Source organism: Mycetomoellerius zeteki, unplaced genomic scaffold (assembly GCF_001594055.1).
Source record: "Mycetomoellerius zeteki isolate Tzet28-1 unplaced genomic scaffold, Tzet1.0 scaffold377, whole genome shotgun sequence".
Lineage (NCBI taxonomy): Eukaryota > Metazoa > Arthropoda > Insecta > Hymenoptera > Formicidae > Mycetomoellerius > Mycetomoellerius zeteki.
In genome coordinates, this window is record NW_017257368.1 from 253,718 (window position 1) to 275,575 (window position 21,858).

At 36.8% G+C, this 21,858-nt stretch overlaps 1 protein-coding gene across 1 annotated transcript in view; it reads left to right on the forward strand.

Moving 5' to 3' along the window:
- LOC108725981 (peroxisomal leader peptide-processing protease) overlaps nt 1-21,084 on the forward strand; it is an 86,088-nt gene extending 65,004 nt beyond the window's left edge. Inside the window, exons 2-7 of the mRNA XM_018453316.1 lie at nt 14,776-15,475; nt 16,611-16,774; nt 16,849-16,961; nt 17,196-17,379; nt 18,242-18,526; nt 19,386-21,084. Coding sequence (XP_018308818.1) covers nt 14,787-15,475; nt 16,611-16,774; nt 16,849-16,961; nt 17,196-17,379; nt 18,242-18,526; nt 19,386-19,474 — 1,524 coding nt within the window. The 5' untranslated portion in view covers nt 14,776-14,786 and the 3' untranslated portion in view covers nt 19,475-21,084. The remainder of the gene's footprint in view (nt 1-14,775; nt 15,476-16,610; nt 16,775-16,848; nt 16,962-17,195; nt 17,380-18,241; nt 18,527-19,385) is intronic.
- The last annotated feature ends 774 nt before the right edge of the window (nt 21,085-21,858 follow it).

Below are 21,858 nucleotides of genomic sequence, written 5' to 3' on the forward strand. Positions count from 1 at the left end.
TTGTGATTGGTATAGTATTGTTTTGTTTCACGAAAATGGATTACAATCATAAAACTTTTTTTTTTCAAAATTTAACTGTTGTGAATTATTCTTAAGATGAAAATTCTTTCATCATCAAAAATAAAGAAACTTTTTTATTGTAGTTGGATTACTTAGATGAATAAAAAAATAGCTATTTTGACAAAAAAAAGTGTCTAATACTCTTTAGAGTGCTTTTCATTTTGTAAAAAATATTTTTTCAAACAGACTGGAACTTTCAAACTCTTTACATTATTTTGTATTTCATTATGAAACAGTAAAATAATAAAATTATATATGCATAAATTTGACTTGATTTCGTATATTTGTGAACATTTTCAGTTAATAATCTCAAAATTTTAGTTGACAACACTAATATATTTTTATCATTATCTACAATAAAAGCTCAAAAGCATTCAGAGTCAAATTCAATCCGTATTTCTCCTCGTATCCACGTGCGTCCTTGCTGCTTCTACAACGTGTCGCAGGGAAGATTCCGTCTGGAAATCGCGCGTGTTCCTTATAAATGCGCTCGCGGTGAAATCGCGCAGCGAATTTTCGCGCGAGGCCAAGACGACGCAGCCGCGATTCAGTCCGCGTGTTGCATGAATTCATCGCACGGAAAGCCTTTCCAATTCCTGGCATATTCCTGTACCAGCTGCAGCGGCTTCTGTGCTGCTTCTCGGCCGCGAGCTCCCGGGTACACACTCTGCAAGCAGTTAGCCGCAACCCGGTGCTAAAAATTTCTGCGTCTCGTCGTTGCGACGTATGCCGATCTCTACATTCTCGACGTGGCGTCGTTCGCAGTCGTGCACGTGTAACTGGAAGAGATCTCTCCAATTGCTAATTGTTTAAACATTTGTCGTATGGAAGCAGAAATTAAGGTTAACTCTCCAATATTCTGTAAATGTTAACTCTAGCACGCTATTGATATTGATATAACGTTTCAACGTAAAATATTTGGTCTTAAGGCGTATTTTTACAGACTAATATTATAAAAATTCTTCGAATAATATTGGCTTTTCTTGCTGATTGTTTGACTGATACTTTTAGCTGCTATTGTATAGCCAAAAATCTTTTAAAAAATCGATATCATATCAAGAATTCATCGTAAAATCATCAAATTATGATTTTTCCTAAAATGACTTCAACTTGATCTTATTACGATTTTGTGTTCTAGTGTACCTAGTGTGTCCGATGAATACAAAAATTTGTAATTGAGCTCCAAATTGTATTTATTCAAAATTTTCACATAAAAAAAAATCATATATTTATTCAAAATTTTGGGTTTTCAAAAATATTTATTCACAAAAAAACTATGAATATTTAACGAGTATTCATATTCATTCAAACAAAATATAAACTGAAAAAGAGAGCTGCAATAAGGCGCGGCGCGCAATCGTTATCCCTTAATTATAACCAGTACTTTGATGACTTTAAATAAAAAAAATGAATTTTATTTATTTTTGTCATTAAAGTATTCAGATTTTATGAAGGAAACTTAGAAATTTTGAAAAATATTTTAGAAAGCAATACATTTTTTATTTATAAATATTTATTTGATAGAGCGCCATATTCCGATATAATTCCGGTTACATCGCAGTAATGTTATAAATATTTTATAAGATATCTTGGGCGCGTTCATTATGATCTGAGGACATTAAATTCCGAGATATATTATTTATTCCCAATAAAAATGTCTTTGTTTAACCTATAGGTTAAACAAGAACGCCTATCGTATAGATCGCGGACTAAGAGCACGGTGTAATTGTAGCCGCATTGTTTTTATAGATTTCTGTTTTCTCTTGTAGGCTTACAGGCTATGTGCAGATAATACAGAGTAAAAGTGAATACGAAACGAAAATATTCGTAATCATATTAAAAAAATATTCATTTAAATGGAATGAAAAAGTATTTATTCGTTTTTTGACGAATAAAAAAAATGTGTATTCGAATGAGTATTTTCAATCATTTTTTATTAATTTATTGGAATATTAGGTGTATTCACCGGACTAGACTTCTACCTGAGCGATTCTAGAATCAAGAATTGTGTTACTTTTTATCATATCGTATATTATCCTCTGATCGTTTCAGATTCATTATTTGCGTTTTCTTCGCCACCTGCCGCGGAGAATCTCTTTTTCCGTTTTTCTCCGAGACTCGATCCAGGACTCGATCGCTCGATCGGCCGCTCCAGAACCGCGCGTTAATTTTACGAGAGTAAAAGAAACGCGCGCTCGCACGCGGCGCATTCCTCGCGATGAAATTACTTGGCGGCTATATATAGATCGGCCCCGCAGCCATTCCTCTATATATCTTATTATGGTAAATGAAAGTCCCCCAGTCGTATGGTTACACCGGAACGATAGCTGCCATATGGGAAGCTTTTAGAAACGCGCACGAGCGTGCAATGTTATGCGCGAGTTATGCGCGGCGATACGGGTCTCCCGTGCGTTACGTCGGGAAAGAGCACAGTTTAATTCCCATTCACTCGCTAAGGCGCGCACACACGCATCCATGCGTGTGCACGCACGACGATAAATTCGATGAACGCGCGGCCGAAGTTGAAATTCCGCTCGCGTGTTGTTCTTGCGTGATGTACGCTAAGGACGTGACAAGCCACACGTATTCGTCAACTGTGTAGAAATCGCCGGGATAACTGCCAATCTAAAACCGGTGAAACATTGACAGAACATCGAATCGGTTAAGGTGCCTTTTTCATGCTAATGATGCTCATTTTCAATGTTCAAAATAAGTTACATGAAAATTGACAGTGTTGAACAGTGAAAAATACATGAGAATGATGTAGCGTCATATAACGTTTAATTTTTGAGCCAAGCGATCTAACGTTGGAAGTTGAATAAATTCAACTTTCAATGATAGACGTCCAAGTGACTAAGCGTCAAATTGAGACCACGTAACCACACTGACGCTATTATTTTTCAACGTCTTATGAAATAGTGGCCAGTATGGCCACAAAAAATGTACACGTAGTATAATTATAATTATAAATACCACAAATTTTTTTCTCACAATCAGTGTATGGCTTTTATAGGCCGAACGAGAGAGACGTTTCTCTTTTTTTAGCGACGGACACTCGCGCTCTTACCTTGCAACTAATATTGCAGAAACATGCGTTATTTATCGCATAGAGCGGAGAACTGAGTTTTACGAGAAACGAGGAGTTACGCGCTGCGCTAATCCTACCGCAAACGGACTAACCGATCGCTAAGTGGCACAACGATGTTGCTGCAGTCGCGGTACCTGCACGACGACTAGTATAGGCGCAAACAATCTCTGCAAACATCAGTACTTAGATCTTGTCGGGAGTAGCTCTAACTCTAAATTAGCTAAATTAACCCTGACTAAGTTCTGGCTGCGGTTTAGGTTTCACCGACCTCGATATTAACGCTAAATTCAATCTGGATATCATAGATTGAAGTAGTGAAGTAAAATGGAAGAGAAGACTAGCTTTCTTCTACACACTGAAAAAAAAGATTGGTTGTTGCAGCAAATTAGATGGTAAAATATGGCATAGCATTTTTAATTGGCTGTAGCAGCTAATTTTTGATTGAGTTAGCCTATCCACAATGTCAATATAAGATTTCAATAGGCTAACACAACCAAAAATTGGCTGCTGTAACCAATTAAAAATGCTATGCCATATTTTACCATCTAATTTGCTGCAGCAGCCAATCTTTTCTTTCAGTGCACTGAACGAAAAAAAAGTTACAATTATGTACCATAATTTAACTGTAACTTATAGTCATTTTATAGGTGTCAATTATATATTTTTGTGGTAGAACTACAAATATTATTGTTTCTAACATTGTAACGGTAATAACTATAAAAATAAAGTTCATTTCATCATAATTATTAATATTTTATTGTGCAATTATAGTTCCAAGTGCCAAACACTTTTCTCTCAGCGTAAAAAAATAATTCGGTCATATATTTCTTGTGTTCTCCCAAAGAAACCTATCTTATGCGTCTCTCATGGAAGAACATCAACCGTAATCATCGATTATTATACAGAAAGAACGGTTTACTAAAGTATTTAAAAATTTACAATTTTGTTTGGGGATCATCAAAATAATTATGTAGGACACTTAAACTGGTTGCTACAATGTTAAGACTTTTTGCAGTATTGTCATAAACGTTTAAGTGATATATACTCAATTATTTTAATGGTCTAATAAAATTACTTTCAGATCTGTATCTAGATAAATTCTTAGATATTTCAGCAAAACCGTTCTTTGCATGAATTACTTATTACAAGTATAGATTATAACAGTGGTCAACTTTCGGCCAAATTTTTCTATCGACTATTATCTCATTCCCGTTCCTTACAATTAGTTCCAGTTGAGGCCAGTATTCACAATCGATTCTTATATTTGAGACTGTCTTAATTACAGCCTTAAGATGTCATAAGCCAATCAAAGGACTGTATTAGCATCTTAAGACATTACTTAAGACGGTCTTAAGAACGGACTATGAATACCTTGAGGCAAAGCGTCGTAGACTTTAATTATACGCGAGGGGACAGTGGACGTCTATTCGAAAAGTTGCATCGACCCGATGTCGTGACCATTGACTTCGTGAGAGAAACTTCACGAACCAGACAAGACGCCGCCAACGGTCGCTGCAAGCGACATGGCGTATTTGCCATCGCCGGACCCACCGAAACCGGGGGGGGGGAGGGGAGAGAGAGAGAGAGAGAGAGAGAGAGAGAGAAACCATTGCTGCCAGGCACTGTAAGACACTGTACACTGTACAGCGCGATTACGTGCATGCGCGTACGCGAGCGAGCTCTCGTTTTATTTGATTCCTGCCGCCGCTGCCACGCTGTCTAGGCGACTAGCTCGAGCTACGTTCTACTCTCTCCTTCCCTCTCGCTCCGATTGCGCACCCCTACCTCCCTTTCCCTGCATCTCCATCGCGTTGTACACGCATACTTCGACTCTTTCACTTCATTGGCTTTACTTCGTCTTCCAATTCCCTGTTCTTTTTTTCTTTCCCTTTGTCTTTTTTCTTTATGCCTATTTTTTTTCTCTCCTCATCCTATCTCCCTTCTTTTCTATTTCTCTCTTTTGCCATATTCGTCTTTTTCTCTGAATGTGTGTACCTCTTTTCTTTTCAAACATTGGAAAAAAGTCTCGGTGCATTGGAATTCTGATAGATTCAACCATAGAAGATTTTGTTAAAGTATCTAAAATTTTTTAGGTAGATACAGGTGTGAAAATAATTTTGTTGGACCACGAAAGTAATTATGAGGAAATTCAAGCATGATGAGCAATGCTGCAAAAAGTTTTAACATTTTAGAAATCAGCTTGAGTATCCTACATAATTATTTTAAATATTCAACACAATTATTGTCAAAAATCTGTATCTAAATTTTTTAAATATTTCAGCAAAACTTCTTTCCGCAAAAATTAGACTATAGTTGAGTTTATCAAACATTCTAGTTGCAAGAATCAGAAATTCGATTACCGTAATCAGAATTGTTTCGTTTGTACTTATTGGTACAAGCAGAACGTTTTTCTCAGTGAAGTTTTTTTCCCTCTGTTTCTTTTTCTACAGAAGTTTTCTTTAGATTCTTGTTCTTTTTACGGCGCACTCGCTCGCTCCTCTTATCGTCAGCACTCTCTTTTCAAGATCTCCACAGACATAAATTCCGTCCAACTCGAACTCTAAAGATAATTTTAAATAATTCTATAGAAAGCACTATCTTTTTAGCGATACGCATTAATTTATATTAATATGTAAATATTGGAAGATAATGCTAACAGAGAAAGAAGTCCCAATTGGGAGACAACTCGGAGAATAAAAACGACCGGCCACACCCCGAAGGCGACTTCGAAATGGCTCTTCGACTTCTCTACTCTGCTCTCTTTCTCTCCCTTTCTTCAACGCTGACTCGCCATCGCTCGTTTTCCGTTCGTTAAGATGCCGCGGCAAGAGTGAGGACGATTTCTCGGTAAGATAAGCGAGAGTTGCTTGCATCCTCACCTCTCGCACCTGCGAATCTCGTTGTGGGGCCCCCGTTCTCCGATCGGAGCGTGCACATCACAGATACGCTTCAACACCCGGAGAGAAACCAGCTGGCAGCTGGTTCAGGTGACGGAGGCCTCTTCGCACCCGTTCTCGGCCATTCTCTAGTTTCAACGCCTGCTGACGTAATCAAGGCCACCTGATATCACGCGAGAATGTTGATATCGAGCATTGTTGATTAACTCTTCACTAATTCATGGAATGATAAATTTTGCATTATGCAAATTCAACTATCGCTCCCTTATTTCAAAAACGATATAATTAAAAAAATTAAGAAAAAGGAAAAAATTATTGTTTAACTTTACAGAAAATCATTGATTTCGAATCAAAGATCAAATGTCATTTTTATTCCATAATTCTTAAAAAAATTACTCTTGTTAAGTTTTAACGATAATGACGATTTTTTATGAAGTTAAGTTAGTTCATTTTTTATGAATAATAAGATATAATGTTTACTTAACTTATTCATAGTAAAAACTCGAAAATTATGTTTTCCGAATCGTGTCCTTTTGAAGAAAAGGAGCGATATAGTATAAAAAATATTTCTGCAATGTTTCTGCAACATTGTACTGGAATATGCAATATGTTGAAACGTTACAGGAACGTTGCTGCAAGCTTCCGAACATTGCAGATCATTCCAGCAATATTACAGCAGCATTTCAGCGTTCCAGCAATCTTCTATGTTATATGGGTTATCTGCACAGGTCATGTATGAAAAAATTGAAATCTCGAATGCAAAAGAAATCGAAGGGGGGAGTATTACTAATGGATATACGCACTTCTCTACACTTGAACGTTTTCGATAAAATCATTCTGACTGATAGATTTCTTTTCCGATAGATTTCTTTGACCTCGACGTTGGTAACACAAAACATCCTCTGTGTTTTAAAATAGCTTTCTGCGGCATGGACGCTTTTCGCGATGTGCTCTTTGCGATAAAACGATGGAATTACCACTATTAATTACCCTAGAGATATCGAACCTGCCGATCGTCGATCGAGCGGCGGGACGACGAAGGCTTTGATCTCGGTACTGTATCGATGATTGTGAACTCTCGGGAGAACGGCCCAGCGAAAAGGAAAAAAAACACAAGAACACTTTATCGAACATGTCGCTACGGCATTGCCCTCTTCTTGATTCTTCGCCGAGCCATATTCGCGCGATACTTACTTCGGAACAATAGCCCATTATCATGGTCCACAATGCGATCTGTGCACGTGTGTAAAACAACGGGTGATATCGAAGGTTCTATGCCAAAGAGGCGAAGCGACGAATCGTCCTTTTTTCCTCTTTCTCTGCCTTTCTCTTGATGTTTGTTTCTACCAATGTACATTAATTTGAATCTCTAACTTACATTTAAATCCGATTACATTTAAGTCCGATTCATTGTAAATTAACCTCGATTAATCTTGATTCAACTTAAAAATCTATTTTTTCTAGTTTTAAGAATTAAAAAGATAAAAAGTGATAATAATCAGCGAGCAGTTTGTTTAAACTGAAAATTGTAAAAATTCACACGTTCAGGTTCTACCGCTTTGACCGAACATGACTCTTCTGTACTTATTTTTGGTTTAATTATTTAAGGAAAAAAAACATTATACATATATCATAAAATCGACATAACGGACGGCACTTCTCTGCCAACTGAATTTTTAGAGTACAACTGGACATGAGAGATTTGCAGCGATAAAATTGAGATCTCTGAAATTGGCATCATAATTTATTTCCTCTTACCGAAGTATCAGTGTGGACCCCTTTTACACAAGGAATTACCTTGCGTAAATTACTACGCTTTCACGTCGGATCAGAATATTTATTAAATGTCGCTTAAACTTTCCAACGAATGTATGCTGGCAATTTCTCAGATCGAGTTGTCCCACGAACGTACATATTTATTCACGAACGTTCGCCCGCCGCCGCGCCGGTCGAAACGTGCTGGTCATAAAGGCGTCCCAAGCGATCGGCAATACTGACAATGAGTGAAATCGTTAATTGAATTATGAAACTGTCATCGCGATTATACGAAAGCACGATTTCTGCTCGAGCGATCAAAAACTCTGAAGAAAAACGGAGAGCGGATTTCGCCCCGTAAGGAAACGTTCAAGATGTCGCATGGCGACGAGATATACGGTTATTTATAGACTTTGTCGAAGGTAAGTATACTCGTCCTTGTATATCAAGGCTCCGAATTAATTTTTTTTTTAGATTACTACGCTTTGCGATCGTTCCGCTGCATTCTTCGGATGTCTTCCTCGAGTCAAGCCGACTATTATAACCGACTACCTTTACGATGTCTAAAACGATCCTCAAATCGCGATGAACTCTATTACGATCGGGAAATATCCCCGTTCATGGTTCATTTCTGAATTTTCGATCGGCAGTATCTTTTTATTTTAGTTATAATTATATGCGATAAAATTTTTCTTAGGAACGGAATTTATGTACACGATTACACTGAAAAAAAAAGATTGGCTGCTGCAGCAAATTAGATGGTAAAATATGGCATAGCATTTTTAATTGGTTGTATCAGTCAATTTTTGGTTGTGTTAGCCTATCGAAATCCTATACTAACATTGCGGATAGGCTAACGCAACCAAAAATTGGCTACTGCAACCAATTAAAAATGCTGTGCCATATTTTACCATCTATAATAATTTGTTGCAGCAGCCAATCTTTTTTTCAGTGTAGATATTATTACACGGAAAAAATGATTTTGTTGAAGTATCTAACCAGATACGGGGATGTGAAAATAATTTTGTTGAACTATTAAAGTATTTATTATAATTATGTATGATGTTCAAGCTTACAATTAGTGTACAAATTACAAAAAGTTTTGACATTCAAACAAGCAGCTTGCACGTTCTATATCATAATTCTTTGATGATCCAAATAAAATCATTTTCAGATCTCATTCTAATTAAACTTTTTTTATATTTTATCAAAACCGTTCTTTCCGCAATATAAATATAAAAATCAATTGTGAGATGCTCAACTTAATCTAAACAAAAAAAAAATTAAAAAATTATATCGACACGTATATAATTTTTTAATTTTTTTAGAGGGTTTTCAATTCTGTAAACGTTATATGAAGAAATTTCGAAATTGTACTGTTCCTAATTCCATTAGTCCATGATCGTACGTCTTAATCAAAATTAAATAAATTGAAAAAAAGTAAGAGACATTAACAAGATTCGAAATAGTTGAATATGAGAATTCGATCGAGTGATTAAAAATTTCTAATTTGCAATTAGAGATGTTTAATGTTGCTGATTTTTATCGATCTTTCCGAATTTTCCTATTTTGAAAATGCAGTCCCTGCTGAGAAATGTCGCGTCCACGTCGAGAGCTCGGCGGCGTGGATCGTGTTCCAGCCAGCACGATAACGAGCTGCACGATGCACCGTACGTTCCGAGGTGCCAAGCGGTCTACCGGTGCAAGACTCGAGCAAAAACTAGTCCAGCTTACCAGTCCCGGACACGCCCCAACGGCTTCTCTTGGCTGTAGTTTCTTCCTTTTGCCAACTCCGGCGATTTCCCATCCCGAATGAGAGTCCGATTTTTCCTTTACCACGAAAGGAAGCCGATCCCCCCGGCGATGAGAAGAAAACCAGCGGCTTGATGCCGATGATCGTCGAGTTAGCGCGACCTACGTGCTTTCTGGACACGATCGTACCAGGGATGGCCTTGGGCCGAACCAGCGACGACCTTGGCACGTCGTATGCTTATATAGACATGTTCCTTTATGGCAGAGATGAGATACATCTTTTTTGAGTATTCTTGGTGCCATCTTAATGATGCCATATTAATTGCCGATTTATATTTGGAAACGAAATTATCTTTAGATTCATATCTAGCTTAAACGTTGTTAGAATATCAAAATTTTTTGCTGCATTGGTCACGTGATTATTTTGGTAGTCTAACAAAATTATTTTCAAATCTGCAATGTATCCAGCAAAATTTCGGATAATCAAAATTTCAGAAAGATCTACAATTTTGATTATAATCACCTAATCAAGCAATTTGTTTGGTTAAATATAACTAATAAGATTTCTCGCGTGGTATCTTTAATTATTACACGAAGCGCAAGTAGAAATATAAGAACGCTTTAAAAGCGCACGTGGATTTCTAAGACTCCCGCGGAAGAAAAATCGAACTCGAATGACCACCGCCGGCGGCCATCCGGCGGTCGATCCACGCGGTCGAGTACTTATTAATTATCGCATAAATTGCGTGTACGCTGAAGGAGTTCGCTCGCTCGCACGATGCAAGGCGAGGCCTGGGCTTGTAGAATTTCCATGGCGGCGTTTGCGAAATCCGATTATCCCTGCCATGTTTCAGTAATTGAACGTGCGCCGCGAGCGGCGAGGCCAGCGCGTGACTTAAATAGTACGGAAGACCATCGTTATTCGATCTAAGTCACGAGCAGAAAATTATTATGGATAGCGGCGGCGCGCCGCGCCGCATCTCCACCGCTCGCAGTAGAACCGGTCAGTTATCAGACAGGCGCGACGAGTACGTGCCTCCTCCCCATAGCACAGATCATTTCAGCAATATTGCAACCTTTCAGTAATATTGCGGCAACATTGCAAATGAGCTGCAAGCCTCTGTGCTACATGGACCACCTTCTCGCTTAAATATACAAAAAGGATCCTTACACTGTTAAATTCATATAACATCAAATTAGACCTATTTTGAGTTACTTTTAATCATTTCTATAGGTCGTGTTCCTGTACAGCGTTAATTTGATTAAAACAGTGAAATTAAATTATTTAACACATGGAAATGTATTGGCTTAAATTTATTTAATAAATGTATACGTAAGATGGATGTTTACTTTGAAACAAATGATATTGCAGAAATAGATTGATTTATATAACACAAGAAATTGCTATTGCTCTTTTGATATCTAACAATAGTATAATGTATAATCATAATGATATAGAATGAGTGGCGAGTAGAAAAAATTGTGGTAGGTGATGACGACTTCGCGGATGTTTCGAGCAAAATAGTTGCACTGTTAAATATATATTAAAGGCTCAAATTTAAACCATTTCTTAAGTTCAATAATATTTTATTATTTTTAACCTTCATATGTTTCAAAATTTCTTACGTTAACGTAAAACATGTAACATGCTTCAAAAAATAACTACGTATAATCAATTCTTGCTTAAGCGAATTCTTTTTTAAGCGAATAGCATCTATATTAAATATGCATTTAGTAAATAATTAAATTTGAGACAAATACATTTCTTTAATAAATTGTTTAACTTCATCATTTTAACTAAATAAAAACGATATATTGAATACGAGTAGTGGCCACTTTTAGAAATGATTTCAATTCGATATAACTTGTTATACGAATTTAATTTATGCGTTCGCGATAAATTCTTTTGCAAGAAGATTGCAGATATCATTCTGTGTATACAAACATTACATTTGACTCTTGGTAGTTTTATAAGAGAACGTATTTCTTTAAAAAACTTCACGGAACACTATCTCTTCTCGTCTCTCCTAATCTCAAGTCCATTTGTTCTCTCTTGTAGATTTCGCTAATGCTGACTTGAACTTAATTACGGCGATATTTTATGCGGACAGAGAATCGTAGCAAAATTAGTTCGCGAACGTTAATTAGGCGTTTATCTAACGTCTCCCCGCATTATAAATTAATCGCGTATCCGTAAGTGGTGAGACTATGTTCTTTTTCGAGAAACTTCGTGGAGAAGCAGAGACAAAACGAAGCGATCAACTGATGCATCCATTAGGGTATCCAATTCGTAGTCGTCATTTTGTTCAACTCGTTCAAGTTGCGAATAACACTTAACAGCTAAGTTGGTGAGAATTATCGTAAGCGAGGGACATCGTCACATCTATTTCATAAATCAAATCTTGTTTACGCTTTCCTAATTGGAATTACCAATCCGGTACTACAGATATCTACCGGATATAGCAAATATGTATTATATTATAAATATATGCATAGGCGTGTCATAAATTCTGTTTAATTAGGAATAAACTAAGAACAAACTAAGAAAAATAGATTTATTTCGTAATTATAAAATATAAGGTAATATAGAATATATGAATTTATTTTAGTGATTGACTCGTTTCATTCAATTAATCACAACTCTAAAAATTATAAAAATTAATCATAACTATAAAAATGTGTTATGCCGCTGGTGCTTTTGGCGAGCTCCGATCTGGTGAACTTCACGGACCTTACTTCGCCTACACGTTGGCCGATGATGCAAATTTATGTTCGTGTATGCATCTCGTATGCAAGAGAAGCGAAAGAAGAGGAAGAAACACGAGAGGGATAGTCGGCAATCTTCATTGAAGATCGGTCGGCAAGCTGGCAAGCGGTCGCACGGCCATCATTGTCAGGAGAGGGAGGAAGCAAGAAGAAGAGAACACAAAAGTCGATCGGGAAGAAGCACCGGCTGTTTCGAAAGGGGGACCGTGAATTCCAAAGTAGACGGAGATTCAGTTAATGTTTAAATACTTTGCGCGGTGCCAGTTTTAATTCGTTCCGCCGAAGAATCGGAAGATCAGAATACTGCTCTCAGTGACAAAAGAAACAATACGAAAGAACTGAATAATTACATTTACGATGCGATTAGAACTTTATAGGTGCGATAAAGATTATTTCGAGCTTACTTTACGATTTCGGCCACGTCTTACTATGAAATTTTCACCTGTAACACACTCGTGTGTTATCTGGATAGTCTCGTAGGATCGTTAACAATACTCGAAACTAAAGAGAAAAAAGAAGAAAAGACACGTCAGCTTGAGAATGGCGCGTTGACGCGCGCTTTTTTCCCAGAATCCTTTCATCTCTATCTATAAAATGGTTGAAAAAGAACACCAAAACTACAGATTAGTCTTGTTCTGCGTTCTGTGTTTGACTAGAAATGACTAGTCTTGTTCCAGTATTCGAAAAAAATTATTTTTTGTTCATCTGTTTAATTGTCGTGCTTCTCTTTAGCGCCGATTATGTCTCCCGCATTCATTATATGTCATCATCTCGTCGTAGACTCTTCAGACATCTGCGATTCTGTCTGCTCGTGTTTATTTTTGGGCGCCCTTCTTCCCCTCCCCCTCCTGCTCTTAGATCTTTTTTTCGTGACACGTGCCATCAAACCAGTTCCCTTATGTACGTTCCAAGAAAACCGGATCTTCTAATACGTCACACGCTTATTATGACAAAAGTATGACGTATTCTATGCACTCTCGCGCGTTCGTCTCGCGAACGTTTTTTGCGTTTGCTTGTTTTTCTTATCGTGCACTATGCATGCCTCAGCCAATGAGTCACGATTATTTTCAGCACTTTTTTATTATCCTGGAAAAAGATTTTCCTCTACCGTGCTCCACTTTGCTAATGGCCGTGCAAAAATGCGACGGACCACCGCCGTTTAACACGCCGCGTGATTCCCTACATCCTGAGATATTTCTCTTTAAACTCTTTAAAGCCAGATATCTACACTCTTGGTAAAAAATGTTACAGACACTTTATTAACCATCCTTAAAAGAAGATAATTTTGTTCTTCTGTAATTCATCACGATAAAATTATATTTAAAGATTAATGTTATAGAATTTTAATGATTCAAAGCTGCATTTTCTGGAAAACTGTTTTTTTAGTTGTGTCGTTATTGTAGCAAAGAAGCGATATATTTTTAAAATTCCAACTTGAGGCTAACAATGGCTGCGTTCAGCAGAGAAAGCAGCTTCGCAACTGTTGCAAAATTCTTTAATATGATTGATTTATACATTTAGATCCGTAAGGAACCAAAAGCAAGAACCAATCGTATTCAAGAATTTTGCAACAGTTGCAGAACTGCTTTTTCTGCTGTGAACGTAGCCAATAAGTCTCAAGACTATAAGAACCTAGAGAGCCGTCTTTTTCTCGCAACATATTTGCATTGTTATCGTTAATTATGTGATCGTAATACGGTATTTGCAAAGGGATTTCCTAGTTCGTGAACGATGCAGATGTACAAGTCATTCCTGACTTCACCGCTCCTCTACTTCTGATCTCGTTCTTTTTAGTTCACCGCGCACGATGGTGACTCACGATTATGCGGCGGTATAAACCACGTCTCTTTTTTTTTTCTTCTTTCCTTTCCCTCCATCCTTTTTCCTCTCTTCATCGGTCGGCCCTTTTTATCGAGCTAGCACCGCGATTTCACGGTGCCGCGCTCGCGACAATTAACCCTTTCACCGTTGAATTGCGCGACGAATGTGGCAGCTGTGCTCCCTGCGAGAGTATCCCCATGTTTGATCGCTTAATATTTCTGTCGTGTTACAAAACACGTTGTTACTTAGGCTGTAACAGGTGCGACAGCCGTGTCTTGATCGGATATACAGAAAAAGGTTGAAGTTTATTTATTCGAAGGGATAACGAGTTATAAAAATTGATAAGATCTCTACTAAAATTTTGTTTGCAAAATTTTGTTTACAGTATAGAGATAATATATCAACTTGAATAAAGTTTTAAAATAATGGGGTATTAAACTTAACGCCGAACACAGCTTGGCAATCGAAGTATTAAGAATGTTGCATTAATTTTGTGTGTTATTAAAAGAAAGATAAGAAAATATCGCTTTATATACTTTTAAAAAGTATATTAGTGTATTATCTTTAATTCTTTAAATACATTTATTTTTTGCAACCATACAAAAATCATAAAACCTCCCTTCTTTTTATATACAGCATTGAGAAGGATGAATACTCCGAGCAGCGCTCTATTACTCCACTCATCGATTGACAAAGATCCATTGACGTTGCCGCAAGGATGCTCCGGTATTTCGATCTCAACGGATTGGATATTGACACACGGTACCGTATTGGGTCCGATTATCGACAAATCCTATAATGCAGTATCGAACTTCATTACGAACATGGTACCGGGAGAACTCATAACAGTACCAAGAGAACTCACGAGCGAGTTGAAATTTCGAATCTATCGTAATCTAGGAAGCGATGACGATCTCCGATCAAGTTTATTAAAGGAACATCACGGTATGATTGTGGCTGCCTGGCAGTGTCCACTCTTAAAGAAGACCTTTGACGAATTCTTCAAAACGTGGAGCTTCCCCAAGTCATCCGAGTTCACTCGATCACTACGGTCGATTTTTCTGTTCGTCCGTATCTACGATTCCGACGAATCGATCGTAGAAACGTCGCTTGAACAAGCCCTGTCTTGTTTACTGGATCAAGTTCCGCGGAATCTTATCCGCGGGTCATCCGTAATAATTGAGTCGACGCCCTTCGGCAATCCTGTGTTCGCCGGCTCGATTGCTCACGGTGTTATCAGTAACGTCGTCGGTGACGAGGGCTGCGTTATCATGACGGACGCGTATGCGTTTCCCGGTGGCGAGGGCGGTCCCGTTTACATCATCCCGCCGGACAGGTAATTATAATTACTCTTATAGGGTTCTATGTATTTATATATGCACATACATACATTTATATGGAAATTTATATACTGATTTAAATATGTTTGGGTTGTACCAACAAAAAGTATAAACAAAATGCATTCTAATCGTACTAATCAGAATTCTGGTTGCCGTAATAAAATTTCTGGTTACTCCGACTAGAATGTTTAACAGATATATCATAATGTATAGGATAAACCCGGCAAATACGCCGCACTGGGATTTACGCCGCAGAAGTCAGAAAAAATAGAAGGAGTGGGGATAATTTTCTCGCAACTCTGTTACATGCCTTTATGTTATATTAGTATTGAATTATAATTTTAGCTTCTTACTGTTAATATTAATGAAATTATTGTGAGTTGAATCGATTTGTCACTGTAATAAGTAGCGTTATCATAAATTATAATCTACATAAAATGATTACTGTAGGGCGTAAAAGACCTAGTGGTTATTTCGTGATACATACGTGTAAAGGAATAGTAAACCATGTTGTATAGCAAAATACAAATGCTTTGCTTTCGTATTTTTTGTTTAGTTTGTTATCTCTTGTATATTCCACCTGTTTGAGATATACAGCATTTTTAGCGGACAGGATTTATACCCAAAACATACAAAGTGCGCAAATTGAAATCAGTGCACTAAATACAATAAACGCATTACATGAAATATGTACCTCTTGTCATAACACTTCTAATATATGTAGGAAGATTGTAATTATAATTTATTACTTCATGTACACATTTATTATTTTTATTTCTTAATAAAACTTTATAAACGCATTTTATAAATTATTGTGTCATTTTACGTTTTATTTATATGCATTATTTGTAAATTTTTCATGAGCCGTATATCCCATCCCTATGGAATATTTGCCTTAAACATGGTAAATAGTACTTGATAAATTAAATCTCCCTTAGGCGTATATACCGGATTTACCTTATTAATGTAGTCACAAATATATAAAATTTTCCAATAATTTTAAAATCTAAGTTATCTCTTAGGAAGATTTCAATAAAGATAACTAATCGCACGTGTGATAATAATAAAATCGATGGTTCATCTTATCGTAAAAATTGTTTAAAATTGTCTCACTATAAACTATTTTTTTAGCAAACACAGAATTATCAGTGGCATGGTGATAGCGCCATTAAGCTGGTGTCGCGGGGAATGGGTGGATTACACTTTCGCCGCTAATCTTGCGCCGTGTGTGCTTAACATTTTACGGAAAAAGAATCTTTCTTGTCATCCGATTACATATCAAGAAACTGCAGATGGTTTGTTAATGAATGTTATTTTCTATTATTATCTATGTCTGCAAAGATTTGTTTTATCATCCTTCTTCATATAGCGGCATTAGATAGAGGCGTCGTGCTCGTTAGATGTGGAATTAATTGGGGTACAGGCGTCCTCGTGCATAAGGATACTGGTACATTCCTAACATGTTCGCACGTCGTCGCGGAGGTAAAAATTGAACTTTTATAAAGAAATATTAATAGACATATTTATTATTCGCATAAAAGAAAAATAGAAAATACGCAGTATATTATAGCACGCAATATGAAAATATTAAATTTATTCTGCGTGATAAATTCAGTATGCGGCAATATACATATATTATTGGATTATTAATATTAGAATATTATCTGCAATATTAAATGTTCAATAAAATAACTAAGTCAAAATGAACTCTGACAGGCGCCAGAAAGAGAGATATCGATCATAATGAGGCCGGACAAGACCAATTCATGTATCCGGGCGAAACTGTTGTATAGAACGCCAGAGAATCAACCCTATGACATCGCTGTATTGAGGGTGGATCCGCAGGACGTGGATCCCTCGCTGAGATCCGCACGGTTGTCTCATACTGCAATTTTAAAGGGTAAATATATTTCGTATTGTCAAATCCTCTTTGTTTCAGGCATCAAAAGCGATGCAGTGGCTGTCAATAATTTTAGCTGCTTCAAATAGTTCAAATTGTTACTATTTGGAATGACAGATAGTATATCGAAGCTTACTCTTGTGGCTTTCTTCGTAATAGGAGGAAATTAGCGATATATCCAGCAGCGTGTTAAACAATTTCCTGGCGCCTCAACGCCAGGGACATTGACCTTCTTCCATCGGAACAGAAATAACATATAATTGTGAAAAATTGGGTCAATTGATCGTCGTTGAGGATGAAATTGATATTTGGCCTTATTCTTCCAACTTAGAAATCGACACATAAGTCATCCTATTTACCCGATCGCAATAAAAGTCTATTGCCACACATTCTATAAGAGCTTTATTGAGCATGTTACATGAGCAGTGACGCAGAATTTTCAAAAGCACTCTCTTTGCGAGCAAAAATATACAGAATTACGTTGATATTAAAACTATTAATTATAACTTTTTAAAAAATTTGTCAGATTTTTTATACGAATTGAATCACTTTTTAGAAGTACTAAGAAAATCGATCTATATATTTTCTAAAATTCTTTATATTCATGAATTCTGAAATATTCTAAAATTTCTAAGATTTTTATCTTATAATTTCTGAAATATAAGGTATTTTTTTCAAAAATTTTCATTTTAAAATACAATCAGTTTTTAAAAATATTATAAGAGATGAAATTTTTTTCACTAGAGAACTTTTACGATACCTAGGGTCACTCCTGTTTTAGTAACGTCGGGTTGAATTACTAAACATTCCAGACATTCGATGGACTAAATTCGGCTAACAAGTTCGTTTCGTGTGCTTGCAGGCGAGCCGATAGTCTCCATAGGATTTCCGTTCTCCTCGTCCATCCGGCCGACTATCAGCGGTGGCGTAGTCTCCAAGTCGATGGACTGTGCACTCCTGACGACCTGTTGCGTCCAGAGCGGTACTAGCGGCGGACCGATCGTCAGCCGTGCGACCGGGGACATGCTGGGAATAGTCGTGTGCAACGTCCTCTCCTCGGACAGCACCATGCTCTACCCGCGGATGAGTTTGGCGGTGCCGGCTGCCATACTGAACGGGCCCCTACGGGAATACTTGCGCACTGATAGTCAGTAAACAAATTTAAATTGACCCTGACGATCTAACGACTATACAATTTGGACGGAATGAACCGTAAGCCTTCCACGTCGCAGAGAGAAGCAAATGAAACTTGTGCGCGTTCAAGCGGATTTTTTAATCTTTTCTGCAAACATAGTCATGTCATATAAATAATATTGGATAAAAAGAATAGTTTGGCTGAAGTATTTAAAAATTTAGCTAGATACAGATCTGAAAATAATCTTTGGATATCTAAATAATTATATAAATATTCCAGAAATTCAAACCGCTGTGATCAATCAATTGAAGTTAGTGAAAATAATTAGAAGAATATTCAAACGAGAGCAAAGTGGTATATACTACTTGAAAAGGATTCCATTTTGAATAAAAAATATTCAAGATATTTTTATTATGTGTTCTCTATTTTATTTGATTTTTATTTCAAAATTTGTGTACTTCGTATGTACTGTAGGTATATTCAGGATTACAAAATCAAGAACAAAATTTCGGTAATTTCGTTTTTTAATTATAAATGTCTAAACATTCACGTGGTTTAGACATTTTTTATGTAAATATGTATAATATTTATAATCGAGCTTATAATTAAGAAACGATCAAGCCTTAATTGCAATTTTATTATTCTTGATTTCTATTTTATCTTGTCATCATCTAGAATCAGACTAAAATAACTCCTTTTTTCTCATGTATTACTGAACATCGCGTGAACAATGATTATAGTCATCAATTAATAAGACTGTGAAAATATCTCTTTTAACTTTTCCGAACTTAACTTTTAGTTTTTACCACAAATGACAGAAAACAGCTGATGAAAAGTGGATTTATTTTGCTCTTTTGTCTTTTCTTTGCAGATCCCGACGTGCTTCGAGCTTTCACGTGTGACGACGCGATAGTATGCAAGATTTGGGACTTTCATCCTTTCCTACCAGCCAAACTATGAAAGGAGGGCACGAGATAAGAGCATAATTTAAGTTTTAGATCCGCTCAATTAATTGCATAAAGAATTAACTCTTTGCTATTCGATCCGCGCTTTTTTATATCGCGCCTCGGTCGTGTCACGGACAAACGAATCGAACTATTTGTATTGCTGAACGTTTGTCTCTGGACTTGCCGATTTCAGGCACGACACGTCGCGAGCTCAATCTCGCGTCGAATCTCGTTGAATAACGTACGCCATTGACCGAGTTAATGTAAAGAGAAAGTTTTTCATGACGTCAAATGCGGCGATCAGTGTGCAAAGCGACACGAGTCAACGATCCCTCGGTACACACGGTATGTAAGGACACACCTAATTTATAGTAATTCTGATAAAAATCGAGAGGCAGGATAAGATTATCGAGAAATTAAATTGAATACGTTGAATCGTTATTCATGTTTATTTTACTTTTTTTAAAATTAGGTATAGCTATATGACGCGTCACAATATTGCCTTGTACACTGCACTCGATGCTTACAAAAAAATCACACGGTCAGACGATCGCAGGTAACGTTCGTGAGGAGTGCAGGATAGTCAGAGATGGTAAAAAGCAATTGCAATTGACAGAGATTCATCGTGTACAACATCGTTCCACGCACACCGTTCCGTATATACAAGTTCGAACGAATTTATATCCTAGAAAATAAGTTACGTTGTATCACTATTAATTTTGCTCGCTCCTGAATTCCCTCCTTCCTCTAATGCACTAGGAAAAACGGAGGAATCTACAACCTCATGAACGCGTCTTCGAGAATGATGATAGTGGACGCTTCTATGATGCTATAATTTCATATTCCTTTTTATCTTCTATCTCCCCTCTTTCCTCGCACAAGATGAACGTCCAGGCGAAAAACGCGGGCAGCGCAGGAGCAATTAGTATCTTAAATCTGTCACAGTTGTACGAATTTAATTACGATACGGAGATACGTAATATATTGATAAATATATATATATTATATGTATGTATATATTAAGATATATAAATAGTACGATCCTTTACACTAGAATTACAGATCATGTATATACATCATGGATGGAGTCTTCGTAATTATTGGAGCATTTGAAGAGTTTCTTTCCTTAAGTCTAAAAATTTTCTCCGCGCGACGTTTAACTTTAATGACTCCTATTGTCCCTTAATCGATCTAATGATTTTCGATGCAAAAGTAAGAAAATAGCGAGTGTCCGGCTTGTCGCTTGCGCATCGCTTCGCACGCAACATGAGGACTTTCGGGCGATACGACGTCCACTTTGATGAAAAGGACGGAGAAACGATAAGCAAGTTTCAGAAGTTAAATCTAAGTGTTTTGTTTGTCTTACTAGGAATCCACGGCCGGCACATCAACCTTGCAGTTTTCAATATAAAACAACAGCATTTATCGACGGAGATGATGCTTCACGATGATGATCAACACCGTGTGTATAGGACATTCTAAAAGTCGCATTTATATATTAACTACGCTAATCAAAGGCATTTAAAAGTGAATTTGGTTTTAATTACTATTCTATATATACTGATTTTACGCCTAGGTAAAAAATATGTTTAATCCGTAACAAGAACACATATTTTTTTCGACGTTAATGAGAAACATATGGATTCTTGGGTCAAAAACCCACTAAGGTTTTTGATCTTTTTAAGATTTTTTTTCAAATTTAAAACTGTGAAATAAAAGATTGTAAAACATACAATTTCAAATCGTTAAAAATTAGGAAAAACCCCAAGATCACGAATATGTTCCAGTTACAGATTAAAATGGATAAAGAGAGCATGGAAAATTAATCTCTGCGATCGGGGGGATCGAATCCTAGTATGCGAATCCTAGAATGACCTACGTTTTTAAAATAAATGCGTAACATCGCCAAAAAGAATATTCTATTTTCACGTGCAGTAAAAATTCACTCGACGTTTCAAAGTCTATTTAAGTACAAAACTATTGTGAATTAATACGCTATTGCTAATCATCTTTCAAGAATTTGCCCTAAGTAAAGCAAACTAAAGCTAAACTCGAGATTCCGGATTTTGCGAGATTTCTTCCAGCGTTTCCAATCACAATTTGGGCATCGATGCCAACTATCACATGGAGACCGAGCAGATCGTATTTTCGGAGAAAAATACGAAAAGCATTCGTATTTTTCTCCGTAAATGTTACGTGGCCCTAAAAATACCCAAGGGCGACTAGAATCTTTTCGTGTTGGATTCACAATCGCACGCTATCTCACTTCGAGCTTGAACTTTTTCTCGCATGAGATGCTATTTTTTTTTCGAAGAAAAGTAACAAATCCTCATTTAGAGAAGATCACACAAAGCTCTTAGCGAAACTGCAATTTGATCGTCAAGTAACTTGTACGCA